The sequence below is a fragment of the Hypomesus nipponensis genome, chromosome 19 (genome assembly GCF_054491055.1).
Source record: "Hypomesus nipponensis isolate SF chromosome 19, ASM5449105v1, whole genome shotgun sequence".
Taxonomy (NCBI): Eukaryota; Metazoa; Chordata; class Actinopteri; order Osmeriformes; family Osmeridae; genus Hypomesus; species Hypomesus nipponensis.
This window is the reverse complement of record NC_140379.1, coordinates 13,602,554-13,622,500: the sequence shown is the minus strand read 5'-3', so window position 1 is coordinate 13,622,500 and position 19,947 is coordinate 13,602,554. Positions and strand designations below refer to the sequence as shown.

The 19,947-nt window shown below is 45.9% G+C and overlaps 1 protein-coding gene across 1 annotated transcript in view; it reads right to left on the bottom strand.

Annotated features, from left to right (window-relative positions):
• The window catches only part of LOC146247154 (neural-cadherin), an 80,992-nt gene extending 62,305 nt beyond the window's left edge, over positions 1–18,687 (bottom strand). Inside the window, exons 1-7 of the mRNA XM_084682310.1 lie at positions 18,546–18,687; positions 18,062–18,287; positions 15,083–15,287; positions 13,056–13,167; positions 10,444–10,693; positions 6,460–6,602; positions 506–678 (exon numbers count right to left, since the gene is read on the bottom strand). Coding sequence (XP_084538436.1) covers positions 506–678; positions 6,460–6,602; positions 10,444–10,693; positions 13,056–13,167; positions 15,083–15,287; positions 18,062–18,287; positions 18,546–18,672 — 1,236 coding nt within the window. The 5' untranslated portion in view covers positions 18,673–18,687. The remainder of the gene's footprint in view (positions 1–505; positions 679–6,459; positions 6,603–10,443; positions 10,694–13,055; positions 13,168–15,082; positions 15,288–18,061; positions 18,288–18,545) is intronic.
• Positions 18,688–19,947: the final 1,260 nt, after the last annotated feature.

The window sequence follows — 19,947 nt, the reverse complement described above, 5'->3', positions numbered from 1 at the left end:
GCGAGCGTATGTGTAAACCGGCGCTCCCCTCACCAGGGATATGGCGATCCACTGGCAGCCAGGAATAATCAACACTACATATCTCTGGGGCCAAGAACGAGGCTCATTTAAAATTGAGACCTCTGCAAAAAAAGTGGTCAGGTAGTGATGATTCTGCATATGCTTTTTATCCAACTTAATTAAAAAGCCTCAGATGATGTGGTAACGGAGAGAGGCGGGCCAAATCACCAGTCCCCCTGAGAACTGAGCAAGAGAGCTAATAAAGAAAGATGGAAGGAAGGATAGATAAAGGGAGAAAGGGAGAGAGAGCATGAGACAGAGATCGAGACAGGGAGAGAGGGAGAGTGTGTGCGCTCATGGGTGTGCGGAATATGCTCAACGTGTGTGAGAGAGAGCTTGTGTGTGTGAGTGTGTGTGAGAGACAGAAAGAGAGAGAGAGCTTGTGTGTGTGAGTGTGTGTGAGAGACAGAAAGAGAGAGAGAGAATGTGTGAGCATGTGTCTCACCTTCTCAAAAATAGGCTTGTTGTTGTTGACATCGTCCACCCCGACGATGACCTGAGCCGTTGACGACAGCTCTTGAGGTCCGCCTGAGGCGTTGTCATCGGTTGCCGTGACGTTCAGAACATACTCCAACCCCTGGAGACGAGGAGGCGGGCTGGAGCGCAGACGGATCAGCCCTGGGATAGCCAATCAGCAACAAGATATGAACCGAGGGACCAATCACAACCAATGTAAAGTATAGTATAAATTCATTCAGGAACCTTTTATAGGTGAGGCTGCTTGAAACGTGGGTGTGTGACTAATCCTAATTTCTCCAATGAAAAGGGGTTGAGAGTAATTTCATTTAACAGTAATCTTTGAGAGCTAAAACTCTTACGTTTTGCATTCCCTCCTTCTGTCCTGCAACATGCTGAAGTGCTTGAGAATGACTCAACACAAGTACAGTACATAAACATAACGTCTGGCCCTCTCAGGTCACAAGAGAGGTCTTCCTCTGGTCTAATGGAATCCCCCCCTCACACACATAAGCACACACATGCACATGCACACAAACACATGCACGCATACATACACAAACACTCAGACAGTGAAAGGAACACTATTGGATAAGACAAGCCTGCCCCTCCCGCCATGTACCTCCCTCTTTCTCTCTTGAAAATGAGACACTAAAAGAGTTTCTTGTTCTTCTTATGGCTGGCTCAACTTTCAGAAGGACAACTGGCCAACCCCGGACAACATTTACAGTAACAGTTTCTGGTGAATTGATCTCCCAAACAGTCTTGGAATCATTTACCTAAATAATGCACAAATGTGAGATGAGAAATGTCCAGAAAATGTCATCCCAAAATGTATTCAATAATAATAGAATATTCATATTTATGTTTTAGAGGCCGTGGCATCCACAGTGACAGTACCATGACATCAAAGACAGGTTCCCTCAACTCAGCATGCACACATTTCCTCCATGTGGTACCCCCTCCCTTCAGTAAACCCCAACTCCCCCTTCCTCCTCCTACCCCCTCGTAACCCCCGCCAGCACCCCCCCCCCCTACTGTTCCTCCCCCTCCTCTCTCCAGGGCTCCCTCCCTGGCCTTAGCCCTGGTGTGGGTGGGTCATTTGCATGGCTCGCTCCCTCCTGAGTGACATCTCCTCTGCTCTGTATTCAGCAGGCCTTTGGTACTGGTGTTAGCCAGTGTGTTTATGTGTGTGTGTGTGTGTGTGTGTGTGGGGGGTGTTCATGTGAACACACTTAATGTATTCCCTCTTATCTTGTACTATAAGACAGTGTCAGAGAGGAGATTAAAACATTGAGAACATTGTCAAGCATTTGTTTCTATGGCGATGTGTTGGATGGAATCATGTTTGAAAGATATCTTAAGAGACCTTCTATCTGTGCCTGACGGGGTGACATGAGACAGCGCTCCAAGGGATGTCAGGATGTGTGTGTGTGTGTATATGAATGTCTGGATGTTTGTGTGTGTGCACCCATGTATCTGTGCAACTGTTCATGCATACATACGTGTCCTGGCACATGCATGCATATGTGTGTGTGTGTGCGCCCATCACGGGTAAGCCAATAGTGTGTATGTACTGTGTATGTGTGTGTGTGTGTGTGTGTGTGTGTGTGTGTGTGGGGGGGGGGGGGGGCTGTGGGCTTCAGTGTGTCCTAACTGATGCATGCCACACAGGGCTGCTAGGGGTGCACAGTCAGGGCACCAGGGACATGGAATCAATTGTAATGTGATGTGAGCTTCTCTCTGGGGGAATGTGACAGGAAGTGTGTGTGTGTGTGTGTTTGTGTGTGTGTACCCTTTTGTGCCTGTTAATGAAACTGTGAGCGTGCCCATGCATACTGTATGTATGTGTGTGTGTGGGTTTACGGGCTGAGCTATAGAGACTGTCACTGTGGCTTGTTCCACTTGGGTGGACGTCACCCGTTGTTCTGCAGGCCAGGACACAGGGCACATCACTACGGAAAAAGCTGTTTGTGGGTGTGGGGGGAGGGGGTGGGGGTGGTCTGAAAAGAAACATCTCCACACATTACCCAACAATGGAGGCAGGTTTTGAACAGACATGTTCTGCATGCACTGTTTAATACGTGAACAAATACATACACACATAGATACACATGATACCTGGAGGAAAGAGAGATCAGACACCATGTGACAAACTTTGGTGGATGTTCAGGTGAAGTATCATTCATGCTCTCAAAGGTGCAGGTTAATGTGATGCCAGTGCAAAAAGAGTGCAGCAAACTGTTTTGTTCCATTTACATTTAGCAGACGCTCTCATCCAGAGCGACTTACAGTAAGTACAGGGACATTCCCCCCAGGCAAGTAGGATGAAGTGCCTTGCCTAAGGACACAATGTAATTTTGCATGGCAGGGAATCGATCCGGCAATCTTCTGATTACTAGCCCGATTCCCTAACCACTCAGCCACCTGTTCCTCAGCGTGGATCCTCCCAATAAACACACACATTCACGTGCCCTGATAGTTTTGCACACACACACACACGCACACAAACACACACACACGCACACAGGGCCTAATTTACTGATTGCGCCCATTTCAGGCGTGGAATAGCGGGTAAAGACATAAACACCGTATTTACAAAGACAGCGCACTTGAGTAAAAACGCAGATTACCGCTGCTGGGAGGGTATAATGGAAAGTGGATGGGTATATTTCCAACTCCTGTTGGCTGAACTTTTTATTTCATTTCCTCGAATCACCCATGGTGGCAGTAACATGCAGGCGATTTTTCCCGTCTTTTAACGGCGCACTAATTAACACTAATGGGCGCTGATTGCCCGACGAGAATCTGGTTTGATAAATACCACTCAGAATGCGCTATTTGCGGTTTGGCAAAGGCGCAGAAAACTGCGGTTGCAATGTTAGAAAATGAGGCCCACAGTGTCTACCACAAATGACTTTGAGATGTACACTATTCTCCACTCTCTCCGATCTCCAGTTAGGTGGCTGCCCTGTGCACTCAAGGCGTGCGAACGAAAACAGCAGCGGAACAAATGTGACATTTCTAATAAAAATTGCGAGCTCAAAAAGAAACCCGAGCGCTGGTCTCCCCAGCCGTGTGCAGCACTGGAAGTTAGGAATCCAGTCTGGTGTATGTCCTCATGTGACATAAAGCACCAGAGAGGGCTAAAAAGCCTTCAAAGGAAATGGTTGGTAAGTGTCTGAAAGTGGGTTGAGAGAGTGGTTTTAGGACATTCCGGCGAGAAAACATACACTATGTGTCTGGTTTAATATTCGAGAAATGTGCCATGAGTGAGGGTAAATGTGTGTGTGCATTTGCTCATGGCCGTGTCTGTTAGAACCACATGCATGTACTGCATGGATATATCTTTGTGTGTGTGCGAGGATGTGTTTGCCTGGATGTTTGTGTGTCTCTGCTTGCTTGTCCCCGAGTGTGTTTGTGTATGTTCACTTGGGTGTGCATGTGTTTGTTTGCATGTTGACGTGGATGTTGACTTGCATGTGCTGTGCATTTACTTGCGTGTGCATTCGGGCGTATGTTTACGTATGTGTGTTACGTACGTGTGCGTGGCGTTTGCCTGTGTGTGCATGTGTGTTTACTTGCGTGCGTGTTTACGTGCGTGCCTGTGTGTGTGTGTTTACTTGTGCGTGCATGTGTGTGTTTGCCTGCCTGCGTGTGTCTTGGTCAGAGCTCCGGCAGACAGGCAGGCTGCGTCAGAGGCCCCTGGTCACCCCGCGGAGGCAGGGCCGTGAGAAGGGCCAGCTCATATCATCACACATCCACCATGGAGAAGATGTTTCCTCAGGGGTCACTGAGCACACGTCGCTTCAAATGATGGAGGGATGAGAGAGGGAGGGAGAGAGGAGGTGGAGGGGGCCACTGGCTCCCTCCGGATGCCACCTCTTATCAGCATCTCACCCCAAAACAGTGGGATGAAGCTAGGAGGAGGATGGAGGGCGGGAGTGAGGGATGGAGGGATGGAAAGAGCGAGGACTGCCCTGAGGGACGACAGGAGCAGCATGAGGGAAAGCTATGGAGGACGGAAGGGGGGAGGAAGGAGGAGTGCGGTGGTGGGGAAGTTATATAAATGAGTGGTCCGAGACAAGGAGGGGATGAGAGAAAGAGAGAAAGGGAGGACCGGATGACAAACCAGTCTTTCACAAATGAGCTACACGTATTCATGCATTCTGCTATCAACCTAACATTAGCATGTATTTTTATCTCTGCTCTCTTCTCAACAAAGACCAAAACAAACCAAGGAGATAAAAGAGAAGAAGTGGAGAAGAGTTTTAGACGGAACCATAGAGATGATATACCTGTTAATCGGAACAAATATTTTGATGTCAGGTCGTTAAATAGTTCCTTCTGCCGAGTTCCAACATAAATGTGCCCTTTGTGTATTTATGTGCTCAATAGGAACTGGGTGATCATCTTATTGACTTGCCTGTGTGAGTCCTAATAACGGAGGTAAATCTCAGTAAAACATATTCTTCTCTGAGTTATAGTCAGATTAACAGGGTAGAGTCGTACGTCTAACTATCCCACAGAGAATAAAAAAAGACAGCGCCTTGTGAATGATTGAGGAAATTTCCGGACAGTGGAGAAGATCTAAAGATCCATGGATAAGAAGCAATAAAGGACAGAGAGAGAGAGGGGAGATAAAGAGAGAGAGAAACGCCAGGAGAAGGGAGAGAGACAGGGTAGAGATCAAGAGGGAGAGAGAAAGTACAGAGAGAGAGGGAGAGAGCAAGAAAGAGAAACACAGGGCCTTAGACTTGCTGTAGACACAGACCGGGAGAGTTTGGAAGAATTTAGGCACAATGTCTCCTAACAAATCAAATGAGTGGGCAGGTTTTCATCACAGACTCTGTCTGTGCAGTAGCATGTTCTATACAAGCACAAGTGACGGTATCAAAACCTGATGTGGTGATCAATAATGATGGAGAATAGTGGACGTACAACAGCAGCCCGATCAATGAAACATGGGCAAAGACACACATACACACCCATATACACCTCACACACACTCATGCACACTCACACAAACGCACACACATACACACATACAAACACACAAACACTGGAGGCCAAACATTTGACCTGTCCGTGACAGATACAGTGTGATAAATGTAGAAAAGACGTCCATCTTACACACAGGGTCACATCATCTCATTGATTTCATTTACAGGATATTGTCCCTTGACAGGCTCCAAACATAGATGTCAAAGAGACATATTCTATTGGTGGATTCTAGCCCTTCCAAATACAGCCTGTAATGATGTGTCTGTGTGGGTGTTTCTGTGTGTGTGTTTTCCTTTGTGTTTTTAGCCAACAGAGTTGTGTGTTTTCTACCGAGCGTGACAGAGAAAATCCTCTATCAGCTGACAGTGAATGTCATTGGAAACGAACACAGGAAATTGCACCTTGAAGTTCGTCAGTAATTGAATTTGTTAAAGTCATCTTATTGCCGTTTAATGTGATATGCTGATGGTCCAATTTATAAAAAGGTCCATGCGACACAGAGATTGGTTTTCTACCCTTAACGCTTTCTCTGTGGAATATTGATTCTGAAATGTGCCGAAAGACAAGACAGTACTAGACAAAACAGCAGACAGTAGATCTGACCTCTGAGGAAACTAAACCTGCCTAAACACACACAGAACACACTGCTCAGTGTGTGTGGGGATCCTCAGGTTGACTGTGTGTCACTGAGCGACTGATAGAGTGTGTATGTGGATGCATGAGCATATGTGCGTGTCTGTATGTGGATGTTCATTTGTGAGTTCATGTGTACATTTAGGCGTGAATGCGCCAATATGTGAATTCTTTCACATATTTTCATTTCATATCACATTTCTCATGTTTGTTTGAGTGTGTATATGTGGGCATGTGGTGTGTGTTTGTCTTTGTAATTTGTAAGTGGGAGTGTACTCGTGTGTGGGGGGGTGCGCGTGTGGGTACCTTTATGGCTGTCAATTACAAAGTTTCCCTCTTCATTCCCTGCTGTGATCTTATACGTGATTCCGTCACCATCGGGGTCCTTAGCCAACACCGTGGCAACCAACGTGTTGGGTCCTGCATCCTCAGAGACGAAGGTCCGGTAGCTGTCAACCACACAGACATTTACATTTAGTCATTTAGCAGACGCTCTTATCCAGAGCGACTTACAGTAAGTACAGGGACATTCCCCCGGGGCAAGTAGGGTGAAGTGCCTTGCTCAAGGACACAAAGTCATTTTGCACTGCTGGGAATCGAACCGGCAATGATTACTAGCCCGATTCCCTAACAGCTCAGCCACCAGACATCCCATAATCAACACCTCTCCTCTAATGGATGACATGGAATTGTGTGAAAAAGAAAATGACACACCAGACTGTGGACTCATATTAATTACTTAAAAAATACAAAGTGTTGTCATGAATACACGTGGCGCGAGGGAGATTGATGTGTGTGTGTGTTTTGGGGTGGTAAAATTGGGAGGTAAAAATATACATAAGAACGATTCTGGTGTTCTGGTACGGCATCATTTCAGGCTGGTGGTGTTGTATAATTGCTGGAGACTTCCGTGCAGCTGGTAAATGTTGAGAACGTGATATAAGAGGTGTGAGCATATCTGTAGAGAATAGTCCAACCCCAATGACACACACACACAAGTTTGTATTGCTATTCTTGAGGGGACACACAATTTATTCAATTTTAATATTTTCTTTTTCCAAACCAATAAGCCTGAACCTAACCCTAAAATTGACCCTAACCCTTGCTGCAAACACTAACCTTAAAACAATACTTAACTTCTAACACCCAGCTCTAACCCCCCATTAAATAACACTTACACTTCTGAGGACCAATGACATGTTCTCACAAATTCAATTTTCCTGAGATTGCTAGTCTTGTGGACACAAACATACACACACACACACACACACTCACACACACACGCACAATCAAGTCTTCTTGAGTCTTCTATTTGGTGTTTGGCTAATCATTGGATGTGAGGCATCTCTACAGCAGCTCATAACCCTAACAAGACTACTGTAATGCCACCATGACTCAAACCCATACCAAATTCTGGTTCCATGAAAAGGACCAATGAAGTTCCCAGTACTCTGCGGTTATCCCTGTTATTCTCTCATTCTGAAGACAGAATGAGCTGCAATGATTCAACAGTGCACTAGATGAAGGTCTTAGTCATTCTGAAGCAATTGTATGTGCTGGTTTTGTGATGAACAGCCAACTTCACAGAAAACACTGACGAGTGAAAGAATGAGAAAGAAGGATTTTCAGAATGAGAGAGAGACAGACATATAAGAGAGTGACCTACAAAGATCTCTGTCTGTTTATATATTTATTTATCTATATATCTATCTATATATCTATCTCCTTCTCTCTCTATCTCTCTCTCTCTCTACTTGTATTCTACCGTATATACCAATTAGAGAGCGATGGAGAAAGAGAAATTAAAAAGTCAAAAAAATAAATTTAGAAGAGGGAGTGTGAAAGAGAGATAAAGAGTGAAACAGAAAGACAGACAGTGAGAGAGAGAAAGGAGAGGTGACTAGAGGAAGTGGATAGGTTGTGCTCATCAGTTTCTCTCCCAGAGAGGTGATTGATGGATAACAGAGGAAAGCTGACAGGCGTTTCATGCCTGTGATTTATGTCCCAGCGTGGCAAAACCCTCTACTCCCCCTCCCTCCCTCCCCCCCCCCCCCCCGCCCCAACAGTTCCCTCTCCTGCTATATAACACTGTGGTCGACATGTGTGACACCACCAACCTTTGGTCTGTCATCAGTCTCACAAGGCCTTAGATTACTGAGAGCAGACAGCACCTCTAGCACATCAACACACACACACAGACATGGCAGACACACACTGAGTACCACAAACACACGCATGTATTGTGACACGTAAACACATAGTCTGACAACAGAGAAACACCTACACACTTAACTACACTGGCACACACATGTCCGGACACATAGATAGAATACACACACAGATACATGCCTACATAAAGGACGTGGGGAAAGTGCAAACACACAGTCTCCCTTTCGTGTCTGTCGCAACAGACACAGAAAGTTACAGGGTCTTGACAAATGGCTGACAGCTCAAAGTCGAGGTCACCTATTTTGTGAGTGGCATTGAAATGAGAGAGGAGAGGGTGGAGGCGTAGAAGGAGCGCAGAAGTATGATTGTTAGAAAACACGATCTCTACATCTGTCTAAATCTGCCCGCGTCCAAGTAGATGTCAAAAGTTGAATTGTCACATCTTGAGGGAAAAGGGGGTGGAAGTAGCCTGACGTTGTCATACTCATAATTCTAGTCAGAATATGAGTCTGAGAACTCTCCGTTGGGCTGTTAGTATGGGGCGTGTTTCAACCAAACTCCTAAAACAAACGCCTCTTTGCTCAATTGGATAGACCTACAACCAGTCACAGCAAAGTAATATGATGTTTGTTGAAAACAAATTCAACCCAAGCGCTCTTTGGTGTTGTGGTTGATTACGTTACTGTTGATCATATGTCCATCATCGTATAAAGCCTGCCCTGACAATTTCATTGGTCCGAACAGCTCCTGTCCGGACATCGTTTTTCCCCATCCGAGCTTCCCCAGACCCAAATGTATTGTGTGGGCGGGCCCAAAACCATCCCATCAAACCCTCATATGAACACCTCACAGTGCACAGCTCAAATAACCCCTCAACACACACACACACACACACACACACACACTCTGTCTGTCTCACATACACACACACTCACAATTTCTCTCTCTCTCTCTCTCTCTCTCTCTCACTCACCCACACACCCACACCCCCACACCCACACACCCACACACCCACACACACATGCTACTGTAAAACACATAGTTCTGGGTCCATGTGTGGGGGTGACTTCCCAGGGCATAGCTGATTGAACTTGCCTCACCATTTTGCAGAGCTAGCTGGCAGAAAATCGGACAATAGAGAGCAAAGCACTGGCGAGCTGCCAAAGACATAAAAACAAAGTCTTGACGCACCACCAGACATCCCTCTACAGAAGCCTAGTATGGCTGTGAGTTGAGGCGCATGTGTGTGTGCACATGTGCGTGCACATGTGTGTGTGTGTGTGTGTGTGCATGTGTGTCTGTGTCAGGTATTGACAGACTACTGAGAACAGGAGTGGAGGTGGAGGACATGAGCCATGAACAGTTACATCTTACTTTTCTCTTCCATTCTTCTTCAACAAGTTCTCCATTCACTCTCTGAATATTTACATTATATATACAGTATACATATGTTTCCTGTCCTCCTCCTATATCCCTTTCTGTCTCTAGGCCCGCTTGTGTGCTTGCGTCTGTTGGTTTGTGTGGCTGTGTGCTTGTGTGGTTGTGTGATGGTCTGGTTGTGTGATGGTCTGGTTGTGTGATGGTCTGGCCATCACTGCAGCTGTGTGGGATTTTGGGAACTGGCAGGCGCTTGGGATTCTGGGTAAGGGTAGCTGTTGGAGGATGCTGGGAGGAGGCAGGCAGCTGGGAGTAGCGAGGACGGATGCTGATGCACACTGCCATGGGAAAGATGACAGATAAACATCTGGTGCAACCCACCACAGCAAGAGAAGACAAAACAAGATTAGAGATGTCTGCTGTCGGCTAAAGCTGGGTGTTCACATGACTGACCACTCAGACATTGAAGACAGATCCATGTAGGATGGATTCTCTGCATATTTAGCATCACCAGCCGTCTCTGAAGGAGGAGATATCTCACTGGATCACTCCCTTTATTCTTCTATTGTTTCTGATTTTTCTTGTATTTTCTAATGGTTTATGGTAGATATCAGCCTTGATCAGTAGGAAACCTTCAAGCCCTAATTTGTCACAGGTCATAACAAGGGCCATATCTGAACAGATCAAATTGGATGTGTATTTGATTTCCTGGTGGGCGGGGCCAAACCTGAACCCTGTACTCACACGTGTTGGGAGAACTCTGGCGCCTCGTCGTTCACGTTGGCCATGCGGATACGGACCGTCGCCGTGCCTGTGCGAGGCACCTCCCCTTTATCCACCGCCATGACGACAAACTCATAGAGGTGGTTGGGTCTCTCGTAGTCCAGCGCCCCCCCTGGGAAGATGGTGCCGTGGGGGGAGATGCTGAAGTCGGGACTCAGGGTGTAGTATGTCAGCTCAGCATTCAGGTCTGAGTCACAGTCACTGGCTGACACTGGAAGAAAGAAAATACAGGATGGGGTTACTGATGGATAAGAAAAACAGGGTGAGAGAGACAGAGGGGGAAAGAGAGAGAGAAAGAATGAAAGGGAGAGGTAGGTAGGTAGGTAGGTAGGAGAACAATGAGAAAGTGGAGATGAAAGTGTCTGGCTGACTGCTGGAAAGAGAAGGGGAGATAGAAGTGAAAGGATGTGAAGAAACCAACACTTGTAGGGAAGGAAAAGCAATGTATAGAGAGAGCAAGAGAGAGGGAAGATGAGGTAAAAAGTCAGAGCGGTCGCAACTATTGCACGGTATTCTGACTTCTCACTCTGAAAGTGCAGCAAAGTTAAGTTATTGCCAATTCAGCCGTGTCCCCTCGTGTTTGCTCTCTCCTGCTCTGCAGGTCGGGGGGAGGCCGCTGTTTGCAACATTTCTGTTTTCCCTCTGTGCGTTTCTAGTCTCACGGAGTGGCCAGCCAGGAGCAGATTGATTGCCTTGCTAAAAGAGGGAGACCCACCTGGGACTGGAATAAGCATATTTTCCGCTAACAAGAACATTTCAGCGCAGACCTCTCAATGCTATGATTCTGTGATTCTCCTGACGCTGCAGCATAGCATGGATCACACTGACTTTTGTGTCTTCAGGCTATGGTCTATGGCCAGAGTGAAAAGCAGCTGCATCTTTTTCTGGTTGGGTGGATTAGTGTGGTGTTTCACATCACTGTAGGGGGGGTTTACCCCACACGTGTGAGATCAGAGCAAAGTTTAGACTTTCCGGGATCCTTGTTGACATTTTCATTGACATCTTTGGTCTCAATGTCTGCTGTGAGGATTACAGGTGGTTATTCTACTAGCCACATGCACAAGCTCTTTTCTGGTTGTTTGAGCACAAAGCCTCAATCCTTGACTATGTCTTGTATTGACAGTGTACATTCACGTGGGCTGAACACAGAGACAGGGTCAGTATTTCATTTCCAAAGTGTGTTTGTCTGTGTCTATGTCAGTGTTTTCTTACCCTGTAGTGAGTGTGTCCCTGAGTTTACAGAAGTAGACATCCTATCAGTGTCTACTTTAGTGTGTATTTAATCCCTCCCACTCCCAACCTCAGTTCTCAGACTGGTCTGGAGGCTCTAACGACTGATGTTCCAGAGTGTTGCACTTTCTTCACAATCCGAGTGGAACAGGGACACATGGTTCTAGTGCTCAGAGAAGGACCATATCATTTCTAGTGATATGGTCTTCTAGTCAACACTTTTTTACTAACTAAAGGTTCCACCTGTAAATGTGGTTCTATAAGTAGGTACTTCTGAAACAACGCTGTCCATTTGGGAACCCTCGAAGAGTGCTCTGAGGATGAGGAGAGAAGCCCAGCTCTGGGACGACCACTGGGGAGCACAAACACACACAAGCACAGATGAGTAGATCACCACACTCATCCCGCCTCTAATCCTTCTTTCCCAGAAGGCTGTGTACAGGGACAGCGCTGCCTTAAACCAGGAAGACTGTACTTGCCCTGAACCAATCAGATGCTCGTGTTCCAACATTGTTAATCCGGTGGACAGGGCCCTAATCTGTGCTCCTTCACTGTGCTCCTCTGGTCCGACACGTAAACACAAAAAAGAAACATGGTTGAATCTATCATTTCCTTGAAAGCTTAGGCCTAAAGGTCCCCATAGATGTGACCCAGATCTCTCTGTCTGTCTCACATGCACACAAACTCACAACTCTCTCAACTCTCTCTCTTTCTCTCTCTCTCTCTCTCTCTCTCTCTCTCTCTCTCTCTCTCTCTCTCTCTCTCTCTCTCTCTCTCTCTCTCTCACCTGTTGAGCCAGCACGCTGTGTCCCTTTTTGCAGGGAACCTCTGCAGACTGGTCAGTTCCAGCTGGAGTCTGGTCTGTTCACCTCATATGGGCCACTTGTGCCACCCACCACACGATGAGGAAACTGGGACGTGTGTGGTTTAGTATTCCTGCTGCATGCAAGTCTAGCTCCCTCTCCATCACAAAGTCTCCCTCCATCCCTCCCTCTCTCCACTCCACTCTTTAAATAATTTTCGGAGTACCTATGTGTGCCCCTCCACCCCCAGGCCACGGTAAACTGCCCTCTACAATCACATCATAGAACAAGGCTGTCTGATGTACAGGAGACAATAAGCTGTCTCTGAAAGAGACACTGAAAGCGAGAGAGAGAGAGACATAGAGAGAATGAGAGAGAGAGAGAGAGTTAGAAAGAGAGAAGGAAAGAGAGACAGCGAGAGAAATCAGAGAAAGTAAAACAGAACACAATTTTTTTTTTATATGGAGGGATTTTGTATGTAGAGAGAGGAGAGCAAAGAGATGTGAGAGGGGGGCGGTTGGGGGGTGAGTGCTCACTCACCCTGCAGCAGCGATGTTGCCGTGGTGACTGTCTCGGGAACACCGTCCTTGCTGTAGATGGACTGCAGGAACTCAGGGACACAGTCGTTCTCATCCACGATGATGACCCGCACCTGGCAGGGAGGAGAAGAAGAGGACGGGACGGTGGAAAGAGAGAGACAGACAGAGAGAGAGAGGAGGAGGTAGGGGACAAGGCAAAGAGAAGGGAATGCGTTCTGAATGAACTTCCTGTCTTTGAATGTTTACCTGGAAAACGTGTGTGAGTCCAGGTGTCTGTACGAGTGAGTGCAGGTGTTTGTGTGTGTGTTTGTGTGTGTGTGGACAGGTATGTGTGAGTACAGGTGTGTGTTTGGTATGAAGGCCAGAACCGGGAGGTTTCATGTAACAGTCCAGTATGAGAGACTGAGTCCTTTCTGATCAGAACGTGCAGAGAGAGAAAGAGAGCCCTGGACCAAGGAAAAAGTTGTGCAGTTTTCAGTGAAAAAGTTCTATGAAATATTATTATGATTATCATTGTTGTTTCTCTTATTCGTCTGGAGAATTCTTCTCCTGAAATACTGCCTTTATTAAACAGATGTTCCCTGTCATCATCCAGCCTGCAGCTATGGAACACAATCTCTTAACACACATGCACACATCAAATCTGTCTAACTGTGTGGGTCAGGGAGTCTTAGTGTGTGACTTTCTCTGCGTGGGTTGGTGTGTGTGTTAGCATGTGTATTTGTCAGCAAGTGTGTGTGTGTTGAGTGTGTGTGTGCAATAGAGAGCTGTGATGAAGAGGAGTATGTGATTTGAGAGTCAGTCAGCTTTAATATTGCTGAGCACCAGGAGAGGAGAGGAGAGAGGAGGAAAGGTTGGGCTGGGCAGGTCTCTGCTTGGTTAGGTAACTAATGGCTGCTTTCTCCTCAGTAGGAGTAGAGGGCCTGATAATAAATGGCAAACAGCAAGGACTCCAGTTCACAGAAAAGAGAGCACTCTCGAAGGGGGTTTCACAGTTCCCCACAGGGCTAACCAAACAACCCTTTGGAACCTTCTTTTTTTCTAAGACTTTTAGACCCATTTACTAACAGAAAAACACCCGTTTGAGGATACAGAGAGCAGAGACACGGCTGTGAGAAGATGGCGTTGTGGAGGATCGAGTGAGCACTTTAACTCTACTCAGCACCATGTTTTTCATGTGAGACACAAAATTCCCCCATGCATTGCAATGTTTACAGAGTGACCCAGTGATAGCATAGATGCAGCTTCAAAGTGATGGTACAGTGTGGAGGTTTAAGCTCTTGGCCTGGAGGATGGGGCGGGGGTGGGGGTGGGGCGGGTTTGGGGTTGGGCTGAGTGCCACGGCAATGTGCAGCAGAAGCACAAACTAGCTGACCTCTTGCCTTCTAACACTTTTCTTTTTTTTCTCTCTCTCTCTCTCTCTCTCTCTCTCTCTCTCTCTCTCTCTGTCTCTCTCTCTCTCTCTCTCTCTCTCTCTCTCTCTCTCTCTCTCTCTCTCTCTCTCTGTCTCTCTCTCTCTCTCTCTCTCTCTCTCTCTCTCTCTCCATAAGCTGTACAGCACTACTCCAGTCTATCCCTTCAGCTTTCTCTCGCCCCATCCCTCCATCCTCCTGTCTGCCCAAGGGTTTTGTTCCCTGTTCCCCCATTTCTCTCTTTATTTGTGCTCTGTGCTCGCCTGTTGTGCCTGAGGGCAACGGAAGAACAGGGTGAGGCCAGACCAGAGCAGTAGATGTCAGACAGCCAGAGAGTGCGAGAGACAGGCAGGCAGGGAGGGAGGATCTCTTGTCAAATGTGATGATAACTAGGCTGAGGGGCGGTTCATGGTGTCACGGTATGCCAGCAGGGGGTTTAAAACCCCTTTCACCACAGGGCTGAGAGAGAACAACGCAACGATATACATCTATACAATAATGGGGTCCTTATTATTGGTAAGTATTACCACTATAACTACTACCACCACTTCTGCTACTGTGAATATTAATAGTACTGCGACTAAAAAATTTATGAAAACACAATGATGTCACCAACCTCTGTAGCACTGCTGAGGCTGCCTTGGCTCTCGCTGGCTCTGACCAGCAGGAGGTAGCGATGCTGGTCGGCCTCGTAGTCGATGCTCCGAGTCAGACTGATGTCGCCTGTCTCTTCCTGAATGGAGAACAGGCTGCTGGGATTGATTAGGAGACTGTAGCTGATTGGCTGATTCTGGAATGACATGGCTGGAGTGACCAGGAACCTAGAGAGGGGAAGAAACAGAGATTGAGAGGAATATAGAGATAGAGAAAAAGAGAGAGAGAGACAAAGAGAGAGTAAAATATAGATGTTAGCCCTGTAGCAGAGTCACCGACAAACCACGCGCCATCACACCTTTCCCCTACCCCCATCAAGGAGAAAGGGGGTCCCCCCCAGTTCTTACCAGGAGAAGCTTCAAAGCTTCTGGCCCAGCATGGTCAGGAACAGAGGCCACATGGCCTCATAGGATCAGACAAAAGATTTCTAAGGAAGAACTTACTTTTCTGGATTTACAAACGTATTTTCAAGGACTACATGGCTCATGGACACTACTTCAACTACCTTGTGTGCTTTTCTCATTTACTTAGAATGTTGTTTAATTGATGTTTGATTATAACTTCCCTTAAGGAAGAGTTAAGTTAATCAGTTTTAGATACCAAATAAAAAAAACATTTATGAATGTTGTGTTGTTATATTCTGAAGTTTAAACATTCCATGGGCATTTGAAATAACAGAACTCAAAGCTAGCAGCCACTTCATACCTGTAGGCAAATCTCAGGATGAAACCCAGATGGTAACTGACCAATGAAATAGGTCACCTTTACATGGATACCCCCCTCTGTTCTTTGGAGTATAAAACCCACAAACGTACAATTGCCCCTGCTTGTTCGTAGGAATGAAACTGAAGTGAATGCATCATTTCGACCTATTCCTCTCAACCTGCACTTTCACTGAGTGCCTGGAACTTTGACGAGAGATTCCGCTTTCGGTTCGTTAGACATAACAAACCATTGACTCAACCTTTTCTTTAAACCGATAAAATTAACTGTGATTTGCCATATCTCTTACTTGTGACATATTGGCATGTTGTGATTTAATTGTTGACGTTTGATTTTAGTTTACAAATAATTTAACCTAACCATCGTTAGGTCAGTTGCCATTGATCGTCCATTGTTGCTATAGAGGCCTAGATCTTTGTCTGTACCTCTTTCTCACTCTCTCTCCCTTCCCCCTCCACACTCACTCTACACAGCCATTGTGTATCTCGCTCTCATTAGAATCTAGAAAGGAGTCAGATGGCTGAGCGGTGAGGGAGTCGGGCTAGTAATCGGAAGGTTGCCGGATCGATTCCCCGCCGCGCCAAATGACGTTGTGTCCTTCGGCAAGGCACTTCACCCTACTTGCCTCGGGGGGAATGTCCTTGTACCTACTGTAAGCTCTGGATAAGAGCGTCCGCTAAATGTAAATGAGGAATCTAGGCCTACTGTACTGCTTTAGCCAACTAACTAACCCAACTTAAAACCCACAACTTATCTGGTATTTGTTCATTATAATTACGTTTTCTTAAATATATTGTGTACGCGTATCTTTTATGTTATCTGCTGATCTGCTCTACTTTCATAGAATTCACTACTTAAGATTAGACTGATTATTACGAAGGCTATTATTCAATAAGGTTTCCTCAGTCCCTTTAAACAAATCCTGATGTGGTGTCCCCTTAACTAAATACTTTATCATAGATAAAGTATTTATAATCTTAAATGTGTATACCCTGCTACAGCCCGACCTTACAAATCATGCATACTATGCCCTACCCTACATTTAAAAAACATTTGAACCCGATTTGTTTCATAATATGAACAGTCTTTTAACTTTCCCTGTCCTTCCAGCCTCTATTCCACTGAGATGAGAATGCAATACCTGGTCAGTCACACATAGGAAGAGAGGAGATAAGGTCAACACAGAGGTACCTATAACCTGGTACTGATGATTCAACATGACACTAACATCAGAAAAAACTCAGGGTTCATTCAATCAGGAATGTGCATAGATAAGATAAGAACAGTATAAGCGTGTCTTATAATGAGCAGAACTAGGTAGTGTTGATAGTGCCTGAGTGTGTACATGTGCTTGTGTGTGTGCGTGTGTGTGTGTAATCTGTGTTTAACACACATCATCATACATGATCTCACACATCTAATGAGGTAGGAGAGCTCAGCCTGCTCAGAGAGCCTCACGCTCTGCTGGACTGAGTGGAAACATTCACCACACAGGAAGACTGACCTACTGCACAGGTAAGTGTGTATGTGTGTATTTATAAATGTCTGTATGAGTGCATTTGCTTATACAGAATATGTAAGTGTGTGTGTATTTGCGTGTGTGATTATTCAAGCGTGTCATCTTGCTCTGTTACTGTATTTACGTAACCTCCTGTATAAACTTTTTCCAGGCGTAACACATTACTCATTACAGGAACACAAAATAAAATCCTTCTTCACTTATTAGTTGGGTTAATCACATTGTCTGCTGTGATTAATCATGATTTAACACATATTTGTTTGTGTGAAAAACAGGCCAAAAAAAAGGATGCTTTGATGGTGGGTTGTCACAGTCATGAAGAAAAGAAAGTCTATCATCTTGATTATGTTTTTTTTCAAATTAACATCTCAATAAGAAGTCAGCCAGTGGGATAAACGTATTATTCTCATTCTTTAAAGTTTTGCTTTTGACTCCTTCAAAATCATTTGTAACAAATATTTCACAATTTTATAGTGAATGCATTGCATTTAGAAGTAAGCATTCAACTGTGCATCTGCTATCTGTGTGTATGTGTGTGTCTGTGTGTATGTGTGTGTCTGTGTGTGCATATGTGTATTGCAGAGTGAGTGTGCCCGTTGGTGTACGCACGTGTGTTTTTTGACAGTGTGTGTGTATATGCGAATGTGCTGGTGTGTCTGGATAAGAACGTCTGCTAAATGACTAAATGTGTGTACTCACGGCTGGCCCTCGGGTGTGTTCTCTGGAATAGCGATGGTGAAGGAGGTGTTAGCGAACTGCGGCGCCCGTGGTCCCGCTACCACGGAGACTACTGCGGGAGAACTACGGCTGCCCAGCCTATCAGACGCCACCACAGTCAAGAGATACTCCCTGTCCCGCTGGAGAGGGAGTCCCGTGGTCCGCACCTGGCCGTTCTTCCTGTCCACCTCAAAGCGACCGTCACCACCTGGAGGAATGGTGGTACAGACGATAGCGATCAATTTAGCTAAATCTCACAGATTATTTGATAGGTTTGATGAAGGAGAGAATGGATTGAACAGCTGTTAGGACCCAATATTAGTTTTCTTAATCTCAAAGATTTCAGCCCAGTAGATAGTATTCTTGATACTGTGTGGGCTAGTATGTTGAAGAGTAGGGTGCCAAAAATCAAAGAAAAAAACTAGTTCAGTCCTTCCCCACCCACACAAAACAGGAAGTGACTTACCATCAGACAGGAAGTACTCCACCTCTCCGTTGTTGCCCTCGTCTCCATCCCGGGCGTTGAGCTTGTACACCAGAGAGCCAGGGGGCGTGTCAGGGGAGACCACCGCAAGGTAGGGGGCGGGCACCATGGTCCACTCTGGTACGTTGTCATTGACGTCTGTCACCGTAAGCTCCACCCTCACCAGGTACCAATCTGAACCTATCACAGGCGGGGAACAGGAACCGGAAGAGGAAAGGGAGAAAAAGTGAGGAAGGGGGAGCAAGGGAGAGAGGACGGTAAACATTTTAACATTTTCACACAAACAGGCACACACAAATACACACAGACAAACACAGCACACATTCTCTCTGACGTACGATCACAAAGAAGAGTGTCAGAAAACCAGCAAAGTGTAAATGATGTGGGGTTTTGGGGAATTAAGGTGTCATTCCAGGATTGTCAAATTTGCACCATGCCTCACCGCACTCTATCAAAATCTGTTAATCACGACGTTTACCAAATCAAGAGCTGCAGTTTGCAGAAAATACACAAACAGAACTAGCGCTCATAATAGGAATCCTTTGTTCACTTCCATGCACACAAAAATGACAACTTAAACAAAAACAATGTGCAAAAAGGCACCCTCCTCCATTCCCCTGCAGTTCTTTCAGTCGTCCTTATTGTTTTTGACTTCCTTCTTTCAGGCATTCCGTTCCTATAGGCTACTAATGTTCAAAACACAATTGCATTGAATGTCAGCCTCTCTAAGTTGATCCTGAATGATAAGCAGCTTGTGATGTACAACGTTCATATCTGGAACCAGCAAGCAGAGATGGCTTCCAGGTGAAGGGTTTCACTACAAATGTTCCTCTTCTTTGAACCAAGCCTCAAACCCTGGTCTGCACTTGTCTTTTCACATCAACACATGACCTATACATTGGCAGGAGCTGACTGCCAATGAGGTCAGCATGATTTCATAAATAAGCAATCATTAAGTAATTATGTGATTATTCAGTAAATTATTACAAAGATTAAATTGTTGTTGTTGTTATGTATTTACCCTTTCCAGACTTTTCCTAACTTTCGGTTTCTCCTATAACCCTCCCTCCTACCCCCCCCACCCCCACCCCCAACACACACACACAAACACACACCCGCCTCTCTCCTCTGTGCCCCCAGGTGCCAGGTGGCAGGTAGAGCAGGGCAGGCAGCAGGTGTGCAGCCGACAGACCCTCTGAAAGCACCAATCAACAGGGGAATCAAAGGGGCCAAGACGATGTCACTCTCTCTTCCCTCTGACAGTCTGCCAGCTATTTATACCAGTCAGACACACACACACACACACATTATACACACACATACTCAAATAACATAACAGACGGGTGAGACAGGAGAGAGAGAGGGGGAGGGGTCATGGGGAGAT